The sequence below is a fragment of the Planococcus citri genome, chromosome 2 (genome assembly GCF_950023065.1).
Source record: "Planococcus citri chromosome 2, ihPlaCitr1.1, whole genome shotgun sequence".
Taxonomy (NCBI): domain Eukaryota; kingdom Metazoa; phylum Arthropoda; class Insecta; order Hemiptera; family Pseudococcidae; genus Planococcus; species Planococcus citri.
The window spans coordinates 36,791,483-36,815,836 of record NC_088678.1 but is presented as its reverse complement, the minus strand read 5'-3'; the positions used below and the strand labels follow the sequence as shown (position 1 = coordinate 36,815,836).

At 33.1% G+C, this 24,354-nt stretch overlaps 5 protein-coding genes across 6 annotated transcripts; 4 read left to right on the top strand and 1 right to left on the bottom strand.

Moving 5' to 3' along the window:
* The first annotated feature begins 20 nt into the window (after window positions 1–20).
* On the top strand, window positions 21–4,824 carry LOC135835614 (uncharacterized). Its single transcript, XM_065349962.1, has 7 exons — window positions 21–1,275; window positions 1,538–1,890; window positions 1,986–2,064; window positions 2,180–2,331; window positions 2,443–2,596; window positions 2,678–2,788; window positions 2,885–4,824. The coding sequence occupies exons 1-7, from the start codon at window positions 1,001–1,003 to the stop codon at window positions 3,168–3,170; spliced, it is 1,410 nt and encodes a 469-aa protein (XP_065206034.1). The 5' UTR covers window positions 21–1,000; the 3' UTR covers window positions 3,171–4,824.
* LOC135835613 (adhesion G protein-coupled receptor E3-like) lies at window positions 4,649–6,993 on the top strand. The gene is made up of 7 exons (XM_065349961.1): window positions 4,649–5,078; window positions 5,289–5,644; window positions 5,726–5,804; window positions 5,911–6,062; window positions 6,140–6,293; window positions 6,409–6,525; window positions 6,609–6,993. The coding sequence occupies exons 1-7, from the start codon at window positions 4,804–4,806 to the stop codon at window positions 6,892–6,894; spliced, it is 1,419 nt and encodes a 472-aa protein (XP_065206033.1). The 5' UTR covers window positions 4,649–4,803; the 3' UTR covers window positions 6,895–6,993.
* LOC135835608 (RNA helicase aquarius) lies at window positions 6,933–24,260 on the bottom strand. The gene is made up of 27 exons (XM_065349957.1): window positions 23,873–24,260; window positions 23,698–23,798; window positions 23,471–23,627; window positions 23,195–23,401; window positions 22,940–23,117; window positions 22,689–22,867; window positions 14,127–14,240; window positions 13,917–14,020; window positions 13,727–13,838; window positions 13,443–13,656; window positions 13,299–13,347; window positions 11,387–11,484; window positions 11,151–11,288; window positions 10,844–11,061; window positions 10,602–10,771; window positions 10,393–10,524; window positions 10,173–10,319; window positions 9,819–10,109; window positions 9,551–9,740; window positions 9,355–9,479; window positions 9,112–9,272; window positions 8,762–9,029; window positions 8,515–8,686; window positions 8,259–8,429; window positions 7,807–8,181; window positions 7,609–7,719; window positions 6,933–7,241 (listed from the first exon to the last, which is right to left on the bottom strand). Exons 1-27 carry the CDS (start codon window positions 23,972–23,974, stop codon window positions 7,005–7,007), a joined length of 4,521 nt encoding a protein of 1,506 aa, XP_065206029.1. The 5' UTR covers window positions 23,975–24,260; the 3' UTR covers window positions 6,933–7,004.
* On the top strand, window positions 14,478–16,711 carry LOC135835618 (G-protein coupled receptor Mth2-like). Of its 2 annotated transcripts, none has more exons than XM_065349967.1 (7): window positions 14,478–14,868; window positions 14,970–15,274; window positions 15,389–15,467; window positions 15,607–15,761; window positions 15,884–16,052; window positions 16,136–16,228; window positions 16,338–16,711. In XM_065349967.1, the coding sequence occupies exons 1-7, from the start codon at window positions 14,618–14,620 to the stop codon at window positions 16,588–16,590; spliced, it is 1,305 nt and encodes a 434-aa protein (XP_065206039.1). In that variant the 5' UTR covers window positions 14,478–14,617; the 3' UTR covers window positions 16,591–16,711. The 2 variants fall into 2 exon arrangements, with proteins under 2 accessions (XP_065206039.1, XP_065206040.1); XM_065349968.1 differs by having other exon boundaries at window positions 14,482–14,868; window positions 15,905–16,052.
* On the top strand, window positions 20,179–22,637 carry mthl5 (G-protein coupled receptor Mth-like 5). Its single transcript, XM_065349963.1, has 6 exons — window positions 20,179–20,753; window positions 20,827–21,124; window positions 21,207–21,285; window positions 21,354–21,523; window positions 21,597–21,732; window positions 21,808–22,637. Exons 1-6 carry the CDS (start codon window positions 20,316–20,318, stop codon window positions 22,094–22,096), a joined length of 1,410 nt encoding a protein of 469 aa, XP_065206035.1. The 5' UTR covers window positions 20,179–20,315; the 3' UTR covers window positions 22,097–22,637.
* Window positions 24,261–24,354: the final 94 nt, after the last annotated feature.

Here is a 24,354-nt window from a genome sequence, read left to right as displayed (position 1 = left end):
TTTATTATTATGTAGGCTAGTTCAAGGCATCGTATCTATGAAATAATGTACTAAGTGAATGACTGAACGCCGATAAGCGAGTATTGTTCTCGTAGATAAGATAATGAGACATGTCCGTTAAAATGGTATATCTCATGTTTTCGGATAAGTATTCTACGAATGACATGAGGAATGCGATGATCCGGTATCGATACATAGTAGCTGGATCGAGAACGTGTGCTATCAATAAAAATATAAAAAAATGTTACTTAAATTTTCCACTTGTGATCTGAAAAAATCGAACTACTTCATTTGCGGATCATCAAGCGATTCCTTTGTTGAAACTTTGCATTTTGGAAAAATAGCCTTCGATTATCTATTGAACAAAATTTGAAAACAAATCAGTCCAACTCTTTGAAAAGAAGATGAAAAATTTTTTTACATCAATTTTTCTAGAATGAAGCAATTGAAGATATAATACATCACTTCTACGTTCTGCTAGATCAAAATCAAGTGCTGTTTGTGATACCGAAATTATGTTAACATTATTTTGTAGGCTTAAAAGTATACACGAAGTGGTTACACTTCAATAAAATCAAAACGTACGCCTATATCTACGTAGATCCCGTCTCATCGTCGTTCTAAATTCATCAAACGAACAACGTTTCGGCGCTCTTATTCGTCGGAAGTTGCATATTTCCTACTAGAAGAATATTGATAAAATTATCAAAATTCACTGAAAACAGATATATGCTTATTATTTATCGTATCTTGAACCACCTACGTAATGACTCCTTGTTTTTTATTTATTTTCTTTGAATGTGATGATGAGTAAGGGACGATGATGCATAGAAGAGTGTAGCAATATGGATTCTACGTCCAAAAATAAATAGAGTCCTGAGTGTTATAGTCGTGAAAAGAACGTGTTTTCAATTTTCCTTGTGTATCATTATTCATTACAAAGTTGTGCGGCCGGTGACATTATCCATATGATAATATTCAATTTTTTTTTTCTATCGAAATGAATCGCATGATTAATTTATTGGTTACCTTTATCTGTTGTATTTTTATTTGTGGTGTTGAAAGTGCAAATCGTTGTTGTCCTGATAGCATTCTTGTGAATGGAACAGAATGCAAAGATGGGCTCAACATTAACCTGGATTGTGATGACTATTTGTTAATATTAGATCCATCCCGGAGTACTTACCAGGAATTCTCCGTTAACGTTGATCGTGAAAGAGCTGGAAAAGAGTATTTAGATTCTTACGTTGCCGGTTTTCATGTTGATGACCCCTAGTGAGTAGTTTTATTTCATATCACTTTAAATATCCGCGATACCTATTTTAATTTCCTATCTACTTGGAATGTCTACTTAGTAACTAGGTACGCGCTTCGGGATCTTGAATAGAGATATATAGGTAATAGGTAATTCCGAGTATTGAGTTAATCTTTAGCGAAAAAAAAAAAAAAAACAAAGTGTGTAATGCATGATTTAAAACTTTTCTTGAATAGAAGTATTTCTTCATCGTTATTTATAAACGTATCATTCTGTTTACAGCTTTTGCATTGGTGACATACAATACTCTTTTGACAATCGTACTCATGCATCCTATAACGTAGCTGTAATTTGTCCATCGTTCAGAAAATGGCAAAGCGATAATTACGAAAGCGCATCTGTTCAAGCAAAATACTTTATAATATTTTACCTATTGGCCCTATTATTTAATACCATTTCAGCTGTACTACTTTTGACGACTGCCGCAATTTATTACGCATTGCCGAATTTGCAGAACGTTCAGGACAGTTGTTACTTTTACCTCACTTTATTTGCTGGCTTGGCACATCTGAGTTTTTCCTACACGGAGATCTTCAGCACGAGGGGGCTACTCCCGGATATGTGTATTACTAAATGTACATATGATGCAAATTTGATGACTCAGCGTTTACCTATAATTATAACGCAGTTTTATTATACAAAATTTGATTTTCATTTTTTCAATTTTCAGTATATTTGGTGGTTTACTTAGTATTATGCGCGATGTCGTGGTCCAACATTACTTCTTATCACGTTTGGAGATCGGCTATGTGAGTACCTACATATATATCGAACGCATTTAGATTCCAAAGTAGGAACATTAGCAGTAGTAGTAGACCTACCTAATCGATTGAATTTTGTGATTTGAAATCAAATTTATTTTAGGAACTACCAAAGTGATAATGAAGCAAAATTAGTGAAACGTTATAAAATATGCGGATTTGGTGTACCTCTCTGTATAATAATTCTTGCCTGGATTCACGTGCACCTTAAAAATAAAACTAAGACGATATTTGTTCAAGAATGTGGACAACACGGTAAAAATTTCGCTTTTAAGCACTTGTACCTATTATAGGTAAATTAATAACTCAGGTATAGGTACCGAACTTTTTTGAATTTTAAAAAGCAATTGATATTTTTACGAACAGAAAGACTTGTGTATGAAATCTACGTTTCAATTCCCCTCGTGGTGTTCATTATATTGAATTTCCTTATGCATGTACACTCTCAAATACGAGTCTGGTATTCACATTCGATTCAATTGCAAGATAGGAAATTAGCGATGAAAATATTAAAATACAGGTAGGCTCATCTCGTACCATACGATCAATATCTTGTTCGATATTGAATATTCCATGGTGTCAACCCTTCTAATCATTCTAGATTACTTATGAACGGCAAATTATTCTTTATGATGGGTGGACCTTGGGCATTACTGGTGATGGTCACTTTGTACAACCTTTTTATAGGCACCAGTGTGGCAGTGGTCTTAATGTAAGTTTTACAGAAATATTAACTGGATTAATATCAAGTAGGTACATAGTAGATACCTAAAGTATAATAATTTTTAAATTGCAATTTTTTTCGTAGTGAATTTTTTGCTGCATTGTTGGTTCTGGCCGAAGGCATACCTGCATTTTTGATACTCGTAGTATTCCGCAAACGTGTTCTTAAGGGCATGGGTAACAGTTGGTTTGCAAATACGAGAATATATCCAGATAAATGGAAGACGGCTAGAGATTCTGAAACCGAAGAAGAAGTTACCGATGAGGAAACTCCTTCCAGAAATCCATCAAGAGCTAAATACACCGCAAAAATCTATAATAATAGTGACAATGATAATATTCTCGATGAATCGGCTGTCGACATATTATAAAAATACGATTAAATTTTTTCAAGGGTAGGTACAGGTACCTACGCATTCAGTAGATACTTCATTGTTCATTAAAAAATGATCCTTGAAAAAATTGGTCTATTATTAAAAATTCGATCCAAAAAATTTTAATTCTGATTTTTTTTAAACTGTTGGATTTGAATATTTTGAAAAAAGCTAAAGCGTACGCTAGTTTGTGGCAAGGTTGTAGAAACATTTATATTTTAAAAAAAAGAATCTTTTTTTTTCATTTAAAACATTTTTTTTCGTTTTAAACAAAAATTCATTTTTAAAACTGAAAAAAGGTTTAAAATTACCACAAATGACAGTATATTTTAAGCTCTATTCTCTATTTCTTATATTTTCATCTACGATTTTAGCAAATTGTGCATGTTTTTTGCCAAAAAAAAACGTGTAGGTAATTGAAAAAAAACTGAAAATTTGATTTTAAAAAAAAGTTTAAAACGTTTTTTTGTTTAAAATACCTACTGTTTTTTTTTCATTTATTTTAATTTAAATGTGTTTTAAACATGTATAACTCTGGTTTGTGTAAACTATCTCAAGGAACTTGTATTTTAAATTTCAGTCTACTGGAGATTCTGAGAGCTAGTACTAGATGATTAAACACATCGATAAAATCCCCATAAGACCAACGTAAATTCAAGTTCTCTGCCAGTCTGCTTGCAAATTAGGCAAAAAAATATCCAAAAATTCGAAATCTGCCCTTAAAATGTTTTTTTTTTTTTTTTTTCAAAAGAAAATCAAATTAAGATTTTACTTTATTCTTCTTGAAAATTGCAATTTCAAGTCCTGGAAAGCCCTAGGGCGAACACTTCATTCGAATCCTGGACATTGAGCCCTGAAACCCAAACCCAAAATTTTCCAGCCCCAATCCAAGCCCAAGACCTAATAAATTGTTGATTGAAAGCCCCAAAGCCCAAGCCCCGATACCATGAAACCCGAAAAAATCGTTCGGGACCTCATCCTTGAAAAAAAATTGGTATAATTTTGTTGTTGATGTGTTAAAAATTCATAATCAAGTATTTGCGTACCTGCCACCTGAAAGTACAGATTCAAAGTACCTAGGTGTAGGTACATAGTTACAGAAGAACCTGGGTAGGTAGGTTTAGGTACCACATCCAATGTTGATTAGATACCTAAAAATATCTGTCGTTTGAATATCATCAAAATAATATCATGTCGGAAGTTGAGTATAGGTATCCCGTTAGAATAACATCGATAAAATAATAACAATTTTCTAAAAATACGTATACCTATTTGGTATTGGATCATAATTTTTTATCACATATAATGTAATGATAAATGAGAGGCGATGATGCATGGAATATACGTATAATAGGTATTACTTTATCTATATTCTCAAGCCTGTATATTAGGTACATATGTACTACATATGTTGTTATCAACAAATTATACTAAGAGAAGAGCACAATATGGAATTGTTTCATTTATCTATTTTACGCCCCCAATTGTTGATAGAGTTCAGAAGTGCTTCTTTTATCATCGTGAAAAGAACTTAGTTTTAGTCATTGACATTGTGCATTATTATTGCATAGTTTTGTGCGGCTGCTAACGTACCTATTATGTGAAAATATTAGTTTTTTTCGTGTCAAAAATGAAATACTTGCTCAAGTTATTTATTACCGTTTGTTGCGTTTTCATTTGTGATGCTGAACTTGCATCACATCACTGTTGTCCTGATAGCATTCTTGTGAGTGCGAAAAAGTGCAAAGATGGACGCAATATTTCAATGTCTTGTGAAGATTATCCATCTATAATGGATCCATCTCGCAGTACTTACTCCCAATTCTCCATTAGCGTTGATCGTGAAAACGATGGAAAAGAATATTTGGATGCATATGTTGCCGGATATCATATTTTTCAACCATAGTAAGTAGTACCTATCTGATTCCTTTATTTTCAATTTACTGGGAATATTTACGTATCCACTCGATTCGTTCATGAATATCGAGACAAAGTTAAGCAGATAGGTTTTATTTGAAAGGTTATAAGCGTGATGGAAATTTGTGTTTCGACAAAAATTTTGTAAATTTTTTCATAACATGGATTACAATGCCCATCTATCTGCTCTATTTACAGCTTTTGCACTGGAGACATACAATACATGTTCAACAATCGTACATCCTATAACGTAGCTGTAACCTGTTCATCGAACAGGAAATGGTACAAAGACGTCAACGTTAATGGAGGCGAATCCGTTCAAAAAGCCAAATACTACAGATTATTCTCCTTTTTGGTCAAAATATTCAATTTCACTTCAGCTGTATTACTTCTGACGACTGCCTTAATATATTACGCTTTACCGAATGTACAAAATGTACAGGACAGTTGTTACTTTTACTTCACTTTTGTCGCTGGTTTGGGGCATTCGACACTTACCTACATGGAGATCTTTGACCAAGAGGGGCTACTCCCTGATATGTGTATTACCAATGGTAAGACGCAGATTTGATGACTCGACGGTATTGTAACCTAATTCATTTATCGAAGTTTCAATATTTCTTTATAATTTTCAGTATATTTGTTGGTTTACTTATTACTATGCATGATGACGTGGTCTAATGTTACTTCTTATCACATTTGGAGATCGGCTATGTGAGTATTGAACACAAATTTAGATTCCAAAATAGGCCTACGTTGGTCAGCAGGGGCTCATACGTAGTCGATTTAATTTTTAATTTGAAATCAAATTTACCTACAGGAACTATCATACTGATAATGAAGCGGAATTAGTAAAGCGATATAAAATGTGTGGATTCGGGGTACCTTTTTGTCTAATATTTCTTACCTGGATACACGTGCACCTAAGCAATACAGGAAATACGATATTTGTTACAGAATGCTGGAAACATTGTGAGAATTTCACTTTTAAACTTTAGTTTTGGTATTAGGTAAATTTTAAACCTACTTGGACTCTTTTTTACAAACAGATCAAGTTATGTATACATACTATATAACATTTCCCGTCATGGCGTCAATTTCGTTGAATTTCCTTATGTTTGTACATTCTCAAACGCGAGTTTGGAGTTCACATTCAATACAACTGCAAGATAGAAAATTGGCGATGAAAATATTAAAATACAGGTAGATACCTTACCTAATTACCAACCTCGTATGCAACCCCAATGCATACTCAAGTACTCCCATAATTAATTTGATATCAGACATTAAATCAATACTCGTACTTATTCAATTCCAGATTATTCATGAACGCCAAGTTATTCTTCATGATGGGCGTACCTTGGATATTGGTGGTGATACTCTACATCTATGACAGTATTTTAGAAATAGGTACCGGTCCAATAGCCACCCTATTGTAAGTTTAATCAACATGTTTTACTTACTCAAACAGACCAATATTGAGCATAAATGTTTTCTAATTGGAATTAATTTTGGCAGTAAATTTTCCGTTATTCTATTGGTTCTGGTCGAAGGAGTACCTGTCTTTCTGATACTCGTAATATTCCGAAAACGCGTCCTAAGAGGTATGGGTAACAAATGGTTTGCAAATACGAAAATATACCCAGATAAATGGAAAACAGCCAGAGATTCTGAAACCGAAGAAGAAGTTACCGATGATGAGACACCTTCTAGAAGTCCCGAAGCTAAATACTCCGCAAAAATCAACAATAATAGCGATAATGATAAGAATATTCTAGATGAATCGGCTATTGTCATACTATAAAAATACCTACGAATAAGTTCCTTGGAATGAGAAAATCATTTAAGTAAAAAATGCATGTATTCACAATTATGGTATTAAATTCTAAAAAGAGAGAGAAAATGGCGTTAAAATTATTCCGAATCTTGATCTTGTGATCCGGAGATTGGAGGGTGGTTCGTTCTATCTTCCATCTCGCTATCTTCTACTTCGAATGGATTATCAGGAATCGTGTTGAGATCTGACTTGACTTGCGTTCTGTCATCCATTTCGCTGCATTCCATTTCCTCCGTGTTAGCTGGAATATTTTCTGAATCTTCTTCCTCTGCTTCTTCTTCCATTTCAGGATCCTCTATTGGACTCGTATTAGCCTATTGATCGAAATATATCGAAATAAATCATCAAAGTTGATAAAAGCACATCTGACAAGTAAAATTATGTTCCCGAGGGGACCGAAAAAAGTTGAACGTGACGTCACTATGGGAATACCCAGGTAATACTTGGGGATTTCCACAGTAGTATCAGTTTCTAGGGAATCGCATTTGTGTAGAATAAAAAACCTTTGGCATAATTTTCTGGTTCATGTATAAAAATTCGAACTTTGCTCTCTTTATAAAAATATTTGTTTTCGGTACCTAACATGATAATATCGAATATTGAATCACCAAATAGAAATGCAGCGTGTTCGAAAAGAGTATTTCTGGTACCTAATTATATTAAATGTTATATGAAAATTACCGTTTGCTCTCCTTCATCTTCGCTATCTGAGTCTCTATCACCGCCCGGGTGAATGGGAATATTATGATCGGGAGCCGATGCGTTGATGGTTCCTGGTTTCGGGTATTGGTCCTGCAATGCAATAAAACCATCAATATAAATTTCACATCGACGACAATAAAACGACTATACGAAAAAATTACAATAAAGTATACTCACATAATAAGTTTGCTTCAAGGATTGCACCTTCTTCATGTAGAAATCATATACAAAGAATGACATTTGAGACATATCTTCGATAATATACGGAGGATTGGGGAATGGTACGTTCAACGGTCTGTGAGTAGGGTATATTTCTTCCGGATGAATATGCAGTTTCGGTGGTCTCATCATTAACTGGTTGAAAGCTGGCGTCAACTCGAAACAATTTTTAAACAAGGCGATTCTACCAAATATATACAATCCTAGACGAGCTCTTGACATCGCTACGACCAATCTTCTAATATCTCTTAAATGACCAACGGCTTTGGATCGGACTAGCGACAATATGATGTAGTCATTTTGCTGACCTTGGAATTTATCTACAGTAGTGATCTAAAACAAACGGTCAAATTTTTCGAATGAAAAACGCCTATTTAAAAATAATCATCGCAGGCAAATTACCAAGTTACCTTATGCGGTTGTCCAATAAGAGGATTAGAGCCGCAACGTTGCTGTATAATTTCACGAATCATTTGTTTTTGACCATTGTACGTGGTCAAGATGGAAATCTTGTGCGCAGGATAACCAATCAAATGCATGTACATGAATAAAGCTACACAATATTCAGCTTCGGCCAAATTCTGAAAATCAGATGCAGAAGAGCAATTTTTTAATTGATTAGATTCGATTTACGAAGAATAAAAATACTATCTAAATTTCAATTACCTGATAGAAGAAAGGTTTCGGTTCACTTTCGCCAGCTCCTTCGAAATCTTCAACGTTAATTAACTGGAATTCGAACTGGAATCCGGCATTAGCCAATTGATATTCGGGCATTCTTTCAACATGGCTGAGATTTCCTAACTTCTTGTATCTCCAATTGTACAGATTGCAAATACTGAGGAAAATCCATTATTTTAGATGTAAAATTTCCATGAGATTTCCCGATATTGAATGAATAATTATCACATACCTTGACCGAGCACGACCTTGACAATCTAAATCAATTGTAGGAACTCCTAATCGAACAATTCTCGTAAACAAAGACTGCTCCATGTTGGAATACTTTTGAAAAGCCATATTTTTAATAACCGGTGGTAACTGGTGATGATCTCCGATCATTATCCAACGTTTCAGCCGATTAAATCCATCTTCGGGATTTTGAAGCAAAAGAGGTATGAAGGTTTCAATTTCAAGAATTTGAGCTGCTTCTTCCATAAGGATATTATCGTATTTGAAACCTGTGGGTGAAAAAATCCAATAAAAGTATGTTTTCAGTTTCATCACAAATACGTACATTAAAATAGAAGTTTAGATTTTTACCTAAGTCGACCAGATCCTGTCTTTTCAAAGCTGCGTGAGTACAAGTCATCGCTATAATTTTAGCTTCTTTCACGAGTAAATATTTAGACCGATCGAGACCACTGCGCAGTAATTCGAATGCTCGGAATTCTTCCAATTGGGTGAATATTTTTTCTAAATACCTGTAAAAAAAATAGATTTTTTTTCGAAATTAATTTTTCTAAAAGAAAGATTCGAGCTTGGAGATCAATTATTATTATTTACCTAAAACAGCCTTCTGCAATTTCCAAATCTTCCTCATAGCTTTTACCTTTGAATAACGGTTTAGGAGCATCTTCGAAGAAACCATGGAATGGAAACTCTTGTTGAATAACATCGACAGGGACAATCTAATCATTAATTCAACATTAGAATACACGATATTATTCAATGACGTAGACAAAAAATCGTTCTCTTTCACCTTTTCTTTTTCAGGTTTTACAACCGATAAAAATTTCTCCCATCGAGCGAGTATTTGGTATAGGAAAAAGTGACCGGCGGTTTCACAAGTATGCATATCTTCTCCTGGCACATCTAAACTGTGCTGTAGTCTTTTTACTTCGTTGAGTAACTCTAATCGTTTTGACAACACGTAGTTGACTCGTCCATATCTAAAACCAGGCAAAAATATTCAACGAATAAGGAATAATTTATGATGAATGATAATGAGTTAGGATTAGTCTACCAACCGGCTGAAGTCTTTTTCTGTTTCAAGAGCTTCTTCACCATGACCCAAACGTAACAAATGTCTTTCGTCGATATCTAACATCATGATTTTTTCAAATAACTGATTCAGGGCTTGATTAGAATGTGTTACGATTAACGTTCTTTGACTGGGAAAATTGTGATAGATATTCGAAATAATTTGTACAGCTACGTCCGTTTTACCAGTACCAGGAGGACCTACTACCACAGTGAGACCAGGCTGCATTCCGGAACGGATCGCTTCGACTTGAGTGGCAGTGAAAGGGACCGTATTTCTGAAACAAGGATTTATTTAAAATAAATGATGTCTAGTTCGGGTGAGAATAAAAAATACGCACTTTTTCGGTTCGTTAAAATGATAAGGTCCTCGACTTGGAATGACGTAAGGTTCTACCGAGATGGATTTTTTATTTAGCTCTTCCTCGCTGACGTCTTCATCACCGGATTCTTTCTTTTTCTTGAGGACAGCTTGTTTGAAGGTTATTCTAAAAATCGATCAAATAGTCATATTTTTGTCAAAATATTTATCTTTTTGTTTTTTTTTCTTTCTAAATTTACCTAAACGGTGGCACTAGCTTTCTGGGATCATTTACTTTGACACCAATTTCGTAATCTGGGAAACTATTTCTTAGATGATCCATATCTAAAAACGTATCGTTGAAATCCAATATCGGTATTTCATTCGGCATTCTGAAAAAAAGAGAAAAAGTAGCAAAATGAATAATTTACCATCGAAAAATTAAAGTATTTTCACAAAATATACATACTGGCTATAATGTGCCGAGCTAGGATCACCATAGCCTAAAATAATATCGTGAATCCAATCAGGAACGACACATTCTGTATTCATCAATGTTCTAATAGTTTCTAATACAGCTTTGAAATTATTTTCTTTCGGCGCTCTTCGCATTATCACATTAAACGTTTCATACACATCCTGTAAAGATTAAAAAAACGTAGAAAAAATTCTATTTTTCGACAGGATTGAAAAAAAAAATGAAAAACTCACTTCGTTTCCTTCAGCAACACTATCCATGTCAATACGATACTGATTCTGATCTAAAAGTAATCTATACGTGCGAGTATCTCCAGGTATTTCTGGTTTAGGATCAGGACCATCTTCAATAACTCGACCATTTTGATCAAGCATTCCTTCTACTTCGCATCCTCTCACATAAGTGAGACCAGTTTGCTCCAAAAATGCTTTATTGTACGTCAAAGGCGTTCCTATTTGAAAAAAAAAAAAATCACCAATAGATTATTTATTTTATCGAATCGAAATCACGATCAAGATGAATTTTATCATTTTATCGTACCTATTGGTAAAGGTGGCTTCACGGTCAACAGAAAACAAACGTCGTGTTTACGTAAGCCTTCCCATTCTGATTTTATTGATGGTTTTAGGTTTAGCTGAAGAGTAACGTCTGCTTTGACTCGAGCTGGTTGCTTTTCACCTTTGGAATACAAATGAAATAACGTAAATATGAAAATGAAATACAAATCTCGAAATCGAAACATCAATCACACAATGGCAAATTATCTGAGAAAATACCTATTTTCGGTTTCAATACTTCCACTACCGTAAAATTAGTGATAGGTTGAGCCATTCTGGTACGGGTTCCAAAATATGCTCCTCCATCTTCGGCTTTCCTGTTTAAAAAAATCAAAACACGAATTCATTAGCTTCTTCATTAATATTTAGATTAGAAATCGAACAAAGAGCCAAAGAATTCGCTCTAGGCGAGGAGGTGGTCAAACAAACATCAAATGTTTTGGAGTTGCTCATCATTTTTGTGATATTTTGAATGATTTTCAACGTATTTCTACTCGAAAATTCCAAAAATTAAATATTATCCTACATATTCTCGTTTTTTTTTTTTTTTTTTTTTAGCACGAATAAGCATAACAGGTGATACAATTTCTCTTCGCGATGCAATTTCAAGGCTTCTCTTACATATTCATGATTTCAAAAAACGTAAATTCAATTTTTTACGACGCAACGTTTGAAGTAGAAGAAATAAAAAGAAACACGTCGGAAAATAGTCTTATTTTCGTGATTTATAGGAAACAAAACCCCTCTCCAGGAAAAAAAAATGAATCACACTTTATAGGTGAGAAATTTTATATTCTACCAGTTCGTTTCTCTTCATTATTTTTTTAAAAAAGAGATCGTAATTTTTTTGTAGAAATTGTTTTTTATTTTCTGCAATAAAAAATGTGGAATCAAAAAAATTGATTTTCGAGAAAAATTAACAGAAGTACTTCAATCGACACAATAATTTCTGCAGTGGACAAACGAAAATCGAGAGAGGACCTCAAAATACTTTACCAGCCAAAATTTCGAATTACAATTTTTGATTTTTGGCGAATTTTCAAAAATTCAGATCTGGCCCAAAAGTGGAAAAAATTGAAATTTTATCAAATGGTCGTTTAAAACTAAAATTTGGTTTATGTTCTATTTCAGACCTCCAAAATGGATTGGCAATGGTTTCGAACCGTTCTGGAGCCTCCACTAGATTTTCGGATTCTCCAGTTTTCGAAAAAACGCTGTAGGTAAGTAAGTAGGATGAATATGAAATTTAGTATGTAATTATAAATTCGGATTAAAGATCTTGGTGATCCTTCCGATCAATTTATGCACATTATTTCAAAATCTTTCTATGCCGGTTCAAACCTAAAATTTTTCCCATTGAGTATTTTTCGAGAAAAAAAATGAAAAGTAAAAATCCGTTGGCGGCTACAAAACGGTTCAAAACCATCAACGATCGATTCGACAGGTCAAAAATATGGCACAAACCAAATTTCAGCTTTTTTGGTTCACACGTTTGTGAATGATGATTTTTTTCATGTTTTTTCAAAATACCCACTATTGAGAACAATAATTTTGGAGTTGAACTGGCACAGAAATATTTTGAGAATATGTGCCTAAATTGATCAAAAGAGTCATAAAGATGATTACTGATTAGGTAATCCGAGTTTATAGGTGCTGGATTTCATTTTCACTCTACTTACAGCGTTTTTTCAAAAACTGGAGAATCCGAAAATTTCCTGTAGTCTTCAGAACCGTTCAAAATCATCATTAATCAACTCAGGAGGTCTAAAATAGTACACAAACCCATTTTCAGCTTTTTACGTCAGTTTGAAAAAATTTCGATTTTTACCCATTTTCAGCCAAAATTTTAATTTTTAAAAATTCGCCAAAAATTGAAAAATGAATTTCAGCACCTGAAATTTTGACGGTTGGTGTATTTTGAGGTCCTCAATCATGTCCTTCTTGTCTGGTTCAAAAATTTTTCTGTCGTTTGGTATACTTCTCTTGTAAGAGACTTGAAAAAAAAAAACAAAAATGTAAGAGATTTTTTTAAAATTCAAATTTTGAGCATTTTGAAGCTGAGGAGAATGACATTAAAGTAATTTCTTATTGGCTCTTTTTCAAATACATAAACGTGATATTGTTACTTTACCATGGAGTTAATCTCATCAATGAGTATTCTATATCTTGTCTAATTTCATCTGGAAAAATTCAAAACAAAAAACCAGGATTAATATACTAAGTAGGTAGTTATTATTAAAAATACAAACTAGGTAAATCTCGACAAATAACTCACAAGTGGATTCCAATCGAAATAAGTTGAAATTCCTCAGCAAATAATCATGCAACGTTAAAAACTGTATGTTGAGTTTTGGAAGAGCCAAGCATCCATCTCCGGAGAAATACTCTGTCGGGACTATATTCTCATTCCAGATAATATCTTCGGTCGGATATAAAGGCATTGAATTAAGCGCTTCCAATTGAGAAGGCCTTCTTTCGTGTCTGGAGATCTGTACAGAATAATTTCATGTTAGAAATATTGTTCCAAAATTACAAAGTGAATTGAGTATTTCAAAGTACCAAAAGTTCCAATAGGAAAGACGAATCTAATCTGAACCAGTTCTCAATTGCTCTTCTCTCAGTAGGAGGGATTAGATTCAAGTAAATAGCAATCTCTTGTAACTTTTCTTCGCTAAAATTAAAAAAAAAAAATCTATAAATATTTTGTATTCTTTCTTAATTATTTAGTTTTTTCAAAATTCTTACCCACCTTAAAGCTTTAAAATGTTCCATAAGCGCATCTCTGGTATCAGTATTGGCAACAGTGGCTAAAGCGAATTTTCGAAGCTCAGGGAATTTAGCAAAAACGGCGTACTAAAAATACAGAAGGAAAAAAAAACGTTAGGTAAATGAGTCACACATAAATCACAGCTGACATGGTATAGTCTACTGTCTACTCGAAGCATAAAATATTAATTACTTTCAAGGACACTATTCTGGAATAATGGAGTTGCATCATGTCGTGATCAGTTAAGGGATCGCCGGACACGTCGTTGATTTCAAATTTGGCGTAAAATTTCAGCATTTCTAAAAGCTATAAAAAAATAAAAATGAAAAAAATTACGATAATTATTTCATAATATATTCCAGATTTTGAGCACATGCAGGTGGATTTATATCAGCGTATTCCAAGGGCTTGACTATTTAAAATTCTTTTATCTACTCAATTTTCCGACGACAGCTGATACACAGAAAACCTCTTATCGAGTCTTTCGTTCAAATAAAGAAAACAAAATACATAGTTAGGTTTATTTTCGCACGTAATGTGATTATTACCTACATGAATATAAAGTGAACGTAACACGTTGGGAAATGTTGCCACGATGAATTTTCTCATTTTACGCTGCGCGCGCGAAAATTTCATTTCAATTTTAAATACACCCGGTTCATTGAAAGTTTAACCTTAGTTAAATGACGGCTCTACTGTCGATATGGTTATTCGTGGCTGTAATCGTACGAGCCACCGAAAGCTCAAACATCTGTTGCGAGCGTAATGCATTAATATCGTCTAATTTGAAGTGTCAAAATGGCTCAAAGTTAACGTTTACTTGTAACGATGGCGATTCGTGGCTGTTGGATAGAAATTTGCCTGACCAGGAATTTTTTATCAACACGACAACGGAATACTTGTCGTATAACGATGTGGAAATTGAACCAGCCAGGTAGGCTATACCTCCTAATTACCTACAATAATTTTACGATAGGTACCTAAATTTTTACTACAACTCACTGAAATTGTGCGTAAATTACGATGCTATTATAGATATTGTATCAATTTGATGGAAGTAGATCCTGAAGAACCACAGCATGAAATCGCAATCGTATGCATTGAGAAAGAATCGCCGGAAGAAGATGATACACCGAACATAGCACCAATAATAATCTTCGCCATATTAGAAATAGCCACCGTAGTTTTTTTGCTCATCGTTATATTCGTTTATTTGGCATTACCGGAACTTCGAGATCTCCAAGGAAAATGTATTTTACATTTTCTGATCAACTACACAGTTCTGTTCATAATTACCGATACCTTACACTACCATTATTCGTTGTCATGCGTTATTAAAGGTAAACGAGTAAATTAAACTGGTAATTAAATCAACCTAAGTTATTGGATTTCTCACGTTTATATCTGCCTTATTATTATTTTTATTGTTTTTTCTTCTTTTTTATTCTTTGTAGCGTATAGTTTCTACTTTTTCTCACTTTGTGCTTGGTGCTGGTTATGTGTATCGTCTTTCAACATATGGAAAGCGTCGATGTAAGCGAACATTCATTATTTACAATTGCCTAACAATAATTTCCTTGTTTTTTTCTATTTCCAATGATCAATTACAAAAGAACAGAAATTCTCTAAATTTTCAAATAAAAACTGCCAATAACGATGATTTGCTTTACAGAGTAAAAAACTTGGAAGATTCTCGAACATACTGTATGTTTCTTCTGTACGGATATGGGATTCCGGTGATGATGCTTTTCCTGATGCTACTCATACAAATTCTTCCTGGCAATCATCTGAAGCCGAATTTCAACAATAGTAATTGTTGGTTTACAGGTACATAGACTGCAGTTAGACACTAATTACTCGAAAGCGAAAATTCGAGAAAATTAATTTGAAAAACTGGTTCTACCATTCGATTTTTCATTATCTCCAAAAAGACAAGTAATATTAATTAGGTAGTTTGTTTCTAAAACAAGATTACATGACGAGATGGTGGTATTACCACGTACCAATTGCTGTACTACTTTTGGGCACATTTTTCTTTTTCATCGATACGAGTAGAAGACTGAGGGTAACGCACCATACGAGAATTAATATCCATCGAAAAAAAGCTCTAAAAACGAGGTAGGTAAACGATTGCATATACTCGTCACGATAGTTTGATTTGCGATATGAAATTAAATACGAATATTTTCAAATGTACTTAGGTGTTGCTTGTACTTAAAATTATCCATAATTGTGGGACTGACTTGGATTTTGGAAATTCTATGCAACGAAGTGTTTCCTTCCTTTAAAGCTCTGTAAGTTATACCTATGAATATTGAACGTACCTAGACCTATCCATATATGTAGGCTAATTATAATTGGATAATTCACGAGAATCAATTAACGCCATGAAATTTGTTTCAGCATTCTGATAACAGATATTTTGAACTGTTTGCAAGGTTTTCTCATCTTCATTACTTTAATCGCAACTCGAAATAAGGTGCTGAAAGCTATCGCGAAACGAAAACCTTGCGGGCTGAACTGCTTCCCTAATTCTTGGGTTACTGCTATTGACATGGAAAATGAAGAAGAAAATCGTAATCGATACCATCATATTAGTATTACCGAAACCGAATTCATAGAAATACCGATGAAAACATTGAACAGTACTATTTAAAAATGGTGCAGAATTGAAACAAAAAAATGTTGAATTGAATGATTTTCTTTCTGTGAAATAAGGAACGATGAAATGAGACTATGTAATGTTGGAATTTTTGAAATCAAATTATTTATTTATTTTTTTTGTTGATTTATTTTCTCGAAATACTCCATTATTTTGCAATTTTTTTTATCTGGAAAATGATTTTTTTGTGATGATTCATTTCATCGAGTGAAAGGGTTTTTTCAACTCTTTAAATGGATACGTAAAAATAGGGGTGAAATGGGTCAACGTCACCAATCAAAACTTTTTTTCATGTTTTAAATCAAAAAATCGTATTTTTTCGCAAACTTTCAATTTTTTAAAATCGACTTTACGAAATAATGCCATCCCAATTTTTTAAGATACCTGCTTTTTATCGTTTGATATAGGTTTCTAACAATGTTTTTCTTTTGCAATTTTTAACAAGTTTTTACTAAAACATCAATTTTCGGTGGTTTTACTGTGTTTTCAATGCTATTATTCGTATTTAGTTTTTTTTCAGTTTTTTGTGTCATTTTCGAAATTTTTATCTTTCCATATGAAATGAAAATGCAACGTGCTAAAAGCTCCGTTCTCAATGATAAACCAACTGATATTTGAACAAAATGAATAATTTTTGCATAATCAATTTGCGTCAGGTTTCCAACTACCAGATGATAAAAACACACTGAAAAATGGAAAAAAATATTTTTCTGACCTCTTCACAAATTTTGCATTTCTCTTCTCATCGATTTGAAGTTTTCAGAATGGATTTTGGTGTCATTGTTGAGGACAAAAAAATTTGAAAAAATTTGGGATTATTAAATTCAATAAAAATAGTATGAAAACTCGTCCGAAAAAAAGGCAACATTAATTTTTATGCAGGGAATCTAACGGATTTTTTTTGAAAAAATCACTACTTTTTCACTGTTTTTTTAACTATCTTTTTTCAACCAAATTTTCTGCAGAATGCCATCCACTCGACCACACGGCCCTCCCTCCCAGACAAAAAAATTAACAAAAGTCAAATTTTTCACAAGAAAATTTTTAAAGAAATTGAAACTGGAAGAAAATTTGTAATTTCAATCAAAATTACTGAAAAAAAAACAATACAAATAAACGAGCTTATTACATTCGTTATAAGACAAAGTGTCAAACAAAATTTCAAAATAAAAAATCAGGACTTTAGCAGGACATTTTTTAAACACTAGAGATTTTATTAAAAAAGGAGCCGGTGAGAGGCAAAATTTTACATTAGAATTTTCGCTTTTAGTTTTCCAATGTCTTCAACATCCCAAGATTTTTTTCAAGCAAGCGGATGTCGAAAATATAATTTTATCATTTAAATTTTTGATATTTTTTTCACGTTAAAGGTTCTTGCTCATGTAATTAAATTAGGCGAAAAAAAAACTTTTTTTTAACAAACCAAATTTTTAATTTCGAGAGGGAGGTACGTACATGTACATATGTAAAAAACGATGATTTTTTACTGTGGTGAATTGGTTAATTATAAGAAGTTTATTACTTTGCTTCAAAATTTTGAAATTCAAATGATTTCTTTCTCTGTAAAAAAACAAACGAGCCCGAGCGAAGCGCGGGCAGAAGATTTCAAAAATTCGTGTTTCGAGAAGTGAAAAAAAATTTCCTCATGCAGGGAGGAGTTTATTTTTCTGATTCAAACGTTGATCATTTCTTGAATTTGAACAATAGTTATTCACGGAGAAAAAGAGTAAACAGCCCGAGCGAAGCGAAGGCAAAAGCTCTCAAAAATGTGTAATTCAAGCTCTAAAAAAGTCGACAAATGAGCTCTTTTCTACGGAATAAAAATCGAGAAAAAGGAACGAATTTGAATTTTTTCATTTTTCACTACCTTTTTAACAAAATTCACTACTTTTTCACTATTTTCACTACCCATTTTAAAAATCACTACTTTCACTACTTGCACTACCTGTTAAATACCCTGTTATGATATCACCAAAAAGCCTTTCAAAACCCCTAACTATTGGAAAAAGGTATCCACTGCAGAAATTGATGATATTTCAAATTCACTGAAGACTTTGACACCCCTAGTAGCTTTTGAAAAAAGGCTACTGGGCTGCGATTTGCGTCATTGGTCGTCCCTTCAAAAGGCCATTTCACAGGAAAAATTTCAAAAAAATCGGCGACCTCCCTTGGCCCCTTACCACTTTTTGGTCGAATTGACGTGGAATGACCCACCTTTTTTAAATTGTCAGATTCAGACAATGCGACTATTTCCCATCTTTTTTGGTAACAAAGCAAGACTTTTTGGCCATTTAAGACATAAAAATGAATTTTTCGACAGTTTCCGGCTTGAAAGTGAAATTTTGACAATTTTAGCAAAATTTCACAAAAAAGCAATATTTTCTAAGCAATTTTTTTGTAAAATAAAAAATGAAATTTTTGACTATTCTTTGGCATTTTGGTAACAACGAGAATTTTGGTCAATTTAGGGCAAAAGCAAGACTTTTTGAAAATCATTGTCAAAAAAGTGATACTTTTGGGCAATTTTTGTCGTAAAAGTGAAAATGAAAGTGAGACTGTTTTGTTACTTTTAGTTAAAAAACTGAACGATTCACTTTTTTTTTTGAAAGATGTTGGCAAGCCAGAATGACAGCAAAAAGTTGAGACTTCAGAAAATTTTCGGTTATAAAGCAAGATTTGCTCAATTTAGGTAGTTTTTGGAAAAAAAAAACAAAGTGAGACATTTGGAATTTTTTGCAAACAAGCGACAATTAGGCGACACTTTTTTGCAATTTTGACAAAATCTGAGAGTTTGATGAGATTGGAAAACCAGTCAACGTGAAAACCAGATAATTGCTAAAAAGAAACTCAGATTAAAAGAGGATTAAATCGAATTCATGTATTAGATTTATAGCTTTAGTCCAGAGGCATATTACCTACTCAAGTAGGTAATTAATTTATTTACTAGTTGTGGCGTATTCTGAAATATTGTTATTCTGTAAAAATCAACCTAATCAATAGAGGCCTTGTGGCTGTGCAAATTTTATTGAGGAGAATATTCAAAAAAGTTTACAGGGTTTTGAAAATGGTTTCGCATTTTGAAAAAGTTGCTCTAAACTTTGGTGGCCAAAATTAATTTTGGCCATTTTCATGTTGGGTCAGCTTATTCAGCTTATTGTAATCGTTGATTGGATGGGAACCTCAGTAACCGTCTTCAAGTTCGTTCAGTTCACATCCCTGTCGGCCTGTCCCTTTCTTTCCTTTCAATTTTCATCATACATTCTACAATTCATCATCCTTCATTTCATCCTTCGTCCTTCAACAATCAACATCAATATCACACACATGAAATAAAAATTTGAAAATTACCAATGAAATGAGAATGAGATGAGCAGAGTAATAAAATTGAACAAAATGCATTTTTACCTATAAAATTTGAAATTCAAATCCAAATATTTCAAAAAAATAAAAAACAAAATAATTTTTTTTCGAGTTTTTAGGTTAGGTTAGGTTAGGTTAGGTAAAGCCACTGCATATCGCGCATGCGCAGATAGCTCGCATCAATTTTCAAGGTATTTGGTTTACTGCGGAACTCTCCCATATCGGCAACGGCAACAATGAAAACACAACAAACATTTTTTGAAAGAATCAACAAGCGATTCGGTAAAAAATCAATAAATTCGTGTAAATTTGCGGCTTTTTTCATAATTGCGGCCTAAAAGTTATAATGTTCAGTGAAAATGTTCAAGATGCATACACTTCTGACAGTTCTCTCAGTTGTGTCTCTTTTTTTATCGTACTGTGTTTCAATACCACCGTCAATCGCTCCTGTAGTAAATGTCCATAAATGCTGTCCAGCTAACCAGTACGTTTTGGACAATATAACTCACTCAGTATGTCAAAATTTAACAAATTCGGAAGAATCGTGGGTGGCTCGTTTCGAGGATGATCCTGAAGACCCACCAAAAATCAAACTCATCACCAATCCTCTAATATGTAAAACGATCACCCCGTGGAGGGTAGACGATCTACCATCCAGTTGTGATCGTCTACTCTTACTCAGAGATGGTAGACTTAGACACATAGTTCATCAAGAAGACGCAGAAGAATCTTGCAGAGAAAATGAAGATGATAAACAGCAGTGGGATTTTTCTCTTACAGAATACTGTATTGACAAGGTATGCCTCACATTGATAAAACACATTTCACACATTGCTCTGGAAAAAAAACCTATTAAAATGTGTTTTCCAGGTGGTTTTCAACGATACAAAAATCGAAGGACAAATTGGAATGTTGTGTGTACCAAAAGCGGAATTTTCATGGAATGGCATGAGCAAATTAATAAAACGAATAATAAACCCAGTTTTCCATATTCTATCAGTAATTCTTTTACTGACAGTTGCACTGATTTATTTTGTTTTACCCCAGCTTTGTGATTTGATTGGTAACATAGTTACCACAATCGCTGTATGTTTAATTTGCATCGAAGTGGCAAATATTGTACATATTTTTGTCGAATTCCATAGTGAGATTAGTTATTTAACAGTTGGTGAGCGCATTTCTTTTTCTTACATTAGTCATCGTATTGTTTATTCATTACGAATTGATTATAAAATGTGGTTTGTTTATAGACTCGGGCATACATATCAGCACATTGTGTGCTTTCTTTTGGTTGAATAGTTTCGGATATTACATATGGAAAACATTCAGGTACATAACTGTGATTTTATTAGCGCCAATGAGGTAACGAGTGTTTAATAAATTCGATTTTCATTCAGGTCACGAAACGTGTTCCTGAGGATTACCGACGGAAAGAAATACTGTTATTATTCTTGTTACGTATGGACATCAACGCTTAGCATGTCGAGTTTAGCATTATTTTCTCATATTATATTTGACAATACTAATTTACGAAAAGAATCAAAAAAAGTTACTGAATCGACGATAGGTAAGATGATCTTTCTTTGGGAAATTTATGTTTAAATGAGGAAGTCTTTTTCAAGATTAATTTCACTTTTTAGGAGAAATCGGTGTAGCAGTATTTTTTACAACAATAGCAGTATTAATTTTGATCAACGTATTTTTCTGCCTGTCTACTTTACAAATTATTAATCGAATGTCAACTTATGGGAGAATTCACCACAAATTGAAATACAAGTGAGTAAAATGTTGGCAACTATTTCTCAATTCCAAATTTTAAATAAAATTAATAAATCATTTTTTCTGTTTCAGCTTTCAACTATTTGTAAAAATGTTCATCATAATGACCATAAACTGGTTTTTCTTCACTTTATCAAAGTTCCCTCACAATGCATTTTTTTATGCCTACGTATTTTCAAATTTCCTGCAGTCAGTGGGAATATTTTACGTAGCGATCATCAATTCGAAAAAAGTACGATTCCTATTGCGACGTGCGTGTTGCCACGAAAAATGTATATCAGCCTGTTGTCGGCCAGGTGCCCCAGATGAAACAACTGATTGGGGTGAGGAAATGATGGCTATGAATCTCAGCGGCTATTAAGCTATTCGGAGGAGTAAAAATATGAAAATGACCAAAGACATGTGCCTTAATAGTTTTCGAATACTTCAGATTAGAAATGACCTATCATGACCATATTTTAAGACTAGTTAATTATTTATTATGGAGTATTAAGACACTTCAATTCCATTATACGTATTAGATAACTGATACTCGCCTAGTCTATAATTTTCCATCGTTTTTCATTGTAAATAGTTTTTATAATCAAAATTTCATGTACTTACGTTTTTTTATAATAATTTTTTATTGAGTTTAAATTTTAAGACGGTCACTGGTTTGTGTTAGCACTCAAATGCCATTTTTAAAATGTTATACTTTTTTTTTGAAGAGTAAAAAATGTTCCCCGTATTTTACATTTCAACAGTATTTTAGCAGCTATGTGATATTTTTAAGATTGTACTTAGAAAATATCAAACGACTAACAATGTTGTGATAGATTAATATTGCATTTATGTGTGATCTGATTTTATACGAGAATTAGCGAAAAATTTGTATTTTTAAAATAAATTTTGATTGACTCGAGGTTAATGTTTTTGATTCGTATAACTAAGAAGCGAATTAATAATCGACTCACTTGAACGAATAAATTCCCGTCGGGTCGTCTTGTTAAAGGTGCTAATCTACATCGTACCACTAAATGACAATCATCTAAAACGGTGTTGAAAAATCTACGAGTTCCCATCAAGGCTTCTAAATCGATCATTAGTTCCAAAAATCGTTCGCAATAATGGATTTTTTCGACAGGAACATCACCTGAACATACATCAAATGAATTAATAACAGAATTTAATCACAGAGACGAAAAATTACAACAATAAAACATACCTTCTTCAGGAATACTTTCCAAGATGTTTAGAAATTTCAATATTAATCGATGTAGAAATGTTTTTTCCCATTCTAGTTTTTTCTTTTCTTCGGGCGAAGCTTTGCTTTCTAATTTTCTCATATACTTCCAGTATTTATGCCATTTGGAATTATGCTTGAATTCGTGTTCTCTACGGTTCTAAGAACAAAACAAACAGATAATCATAACCGATGACAAGGAGTGAAAATTTGCGAGAATGTAAGAGTAAAACTCACTTGTTGTAATGAACTCCACATTGATAAAGAGACTAATTTTTTCACTTGATCTCGGATCATATCTTCTTCCATACTATTGAAGCTATGCGTTAAAAATACTATCAACAAGGTGTTTTCTACTAGAGATTGTTTTGGATTATCTGATATACACGATTCGAGGACGTGTTTGAAAAATCCTGGGAAGTGTTCTCGATCTTTTTTCATGGCCTGCACAAATTATATACAATGAGTATTTGACTTTAATCCAGAGTATAGCGGTTTTTTACATTTACTTACTTCCCAAGCAGGAACACGTTCACGAAATTTCTCATTTAGCATACAAACAATGGACATCATGTGAGCAAATGATGATTCATTCGTTTTGTAATTCGGCCATAGATAATTTTCTAAATACTGACTGAATTCTAACATCATCACTCTTCTGATTGAAAACCTATACATGAAATAGTCAAGTTAGTATGATGAATACAATAGAAATCTTGAAGATGAGGGAATTAACGTACCTTGACTGGACAATTTCTTTAAAATATACATCTTCGACAATTTCAGCACTGAAAGGTAAGTGCATTCCAGCAGTGTACGGAGCCCAATACTGATTCGCCAACTGCAAGGAAGTCACACAAAAGTATCAAAATTAACTGTATTCATATGTTTGGTATGTAAGTGATTAATAATTACCTGAGTAATTCGATCTGATATTATCTGATCAACCGTAGGAGCCGGAATTTTGGATTTTGATTTTCCTTTTTCGGTGTTATCAGTGGCGTTTAATTCACCCATTGTTGAGTGTTTTCAATAACTAACTTTCTATTAATAAGTGGTAGGTAAAAATTCACATTATATTCTACGATAAGACATGAAAAACATGGAAAGTGGAGTCCAAAATTAAAAGAATTGTCGCAAACTTGATCAATGATCGCAATAATACTCCAAAAAATGCTCAAAAAACGCCGCAACGGCGTTGAGATATCAAACCGAATACTTCACCGTAGAAAAGTTTTCACCTAGCGCTCCTAACGGAATTTATGCGTTATTAGTTTCATTGCTGATTTCAGTAATTCCATTGGTCGAAGCCAAAGCTTTGGCAACCGCTTTGATATTGTTTTTAAATTTTTTTTCCAAGGAAGAAAATAAATTATTGAAAATATTGAAGGAGGAAG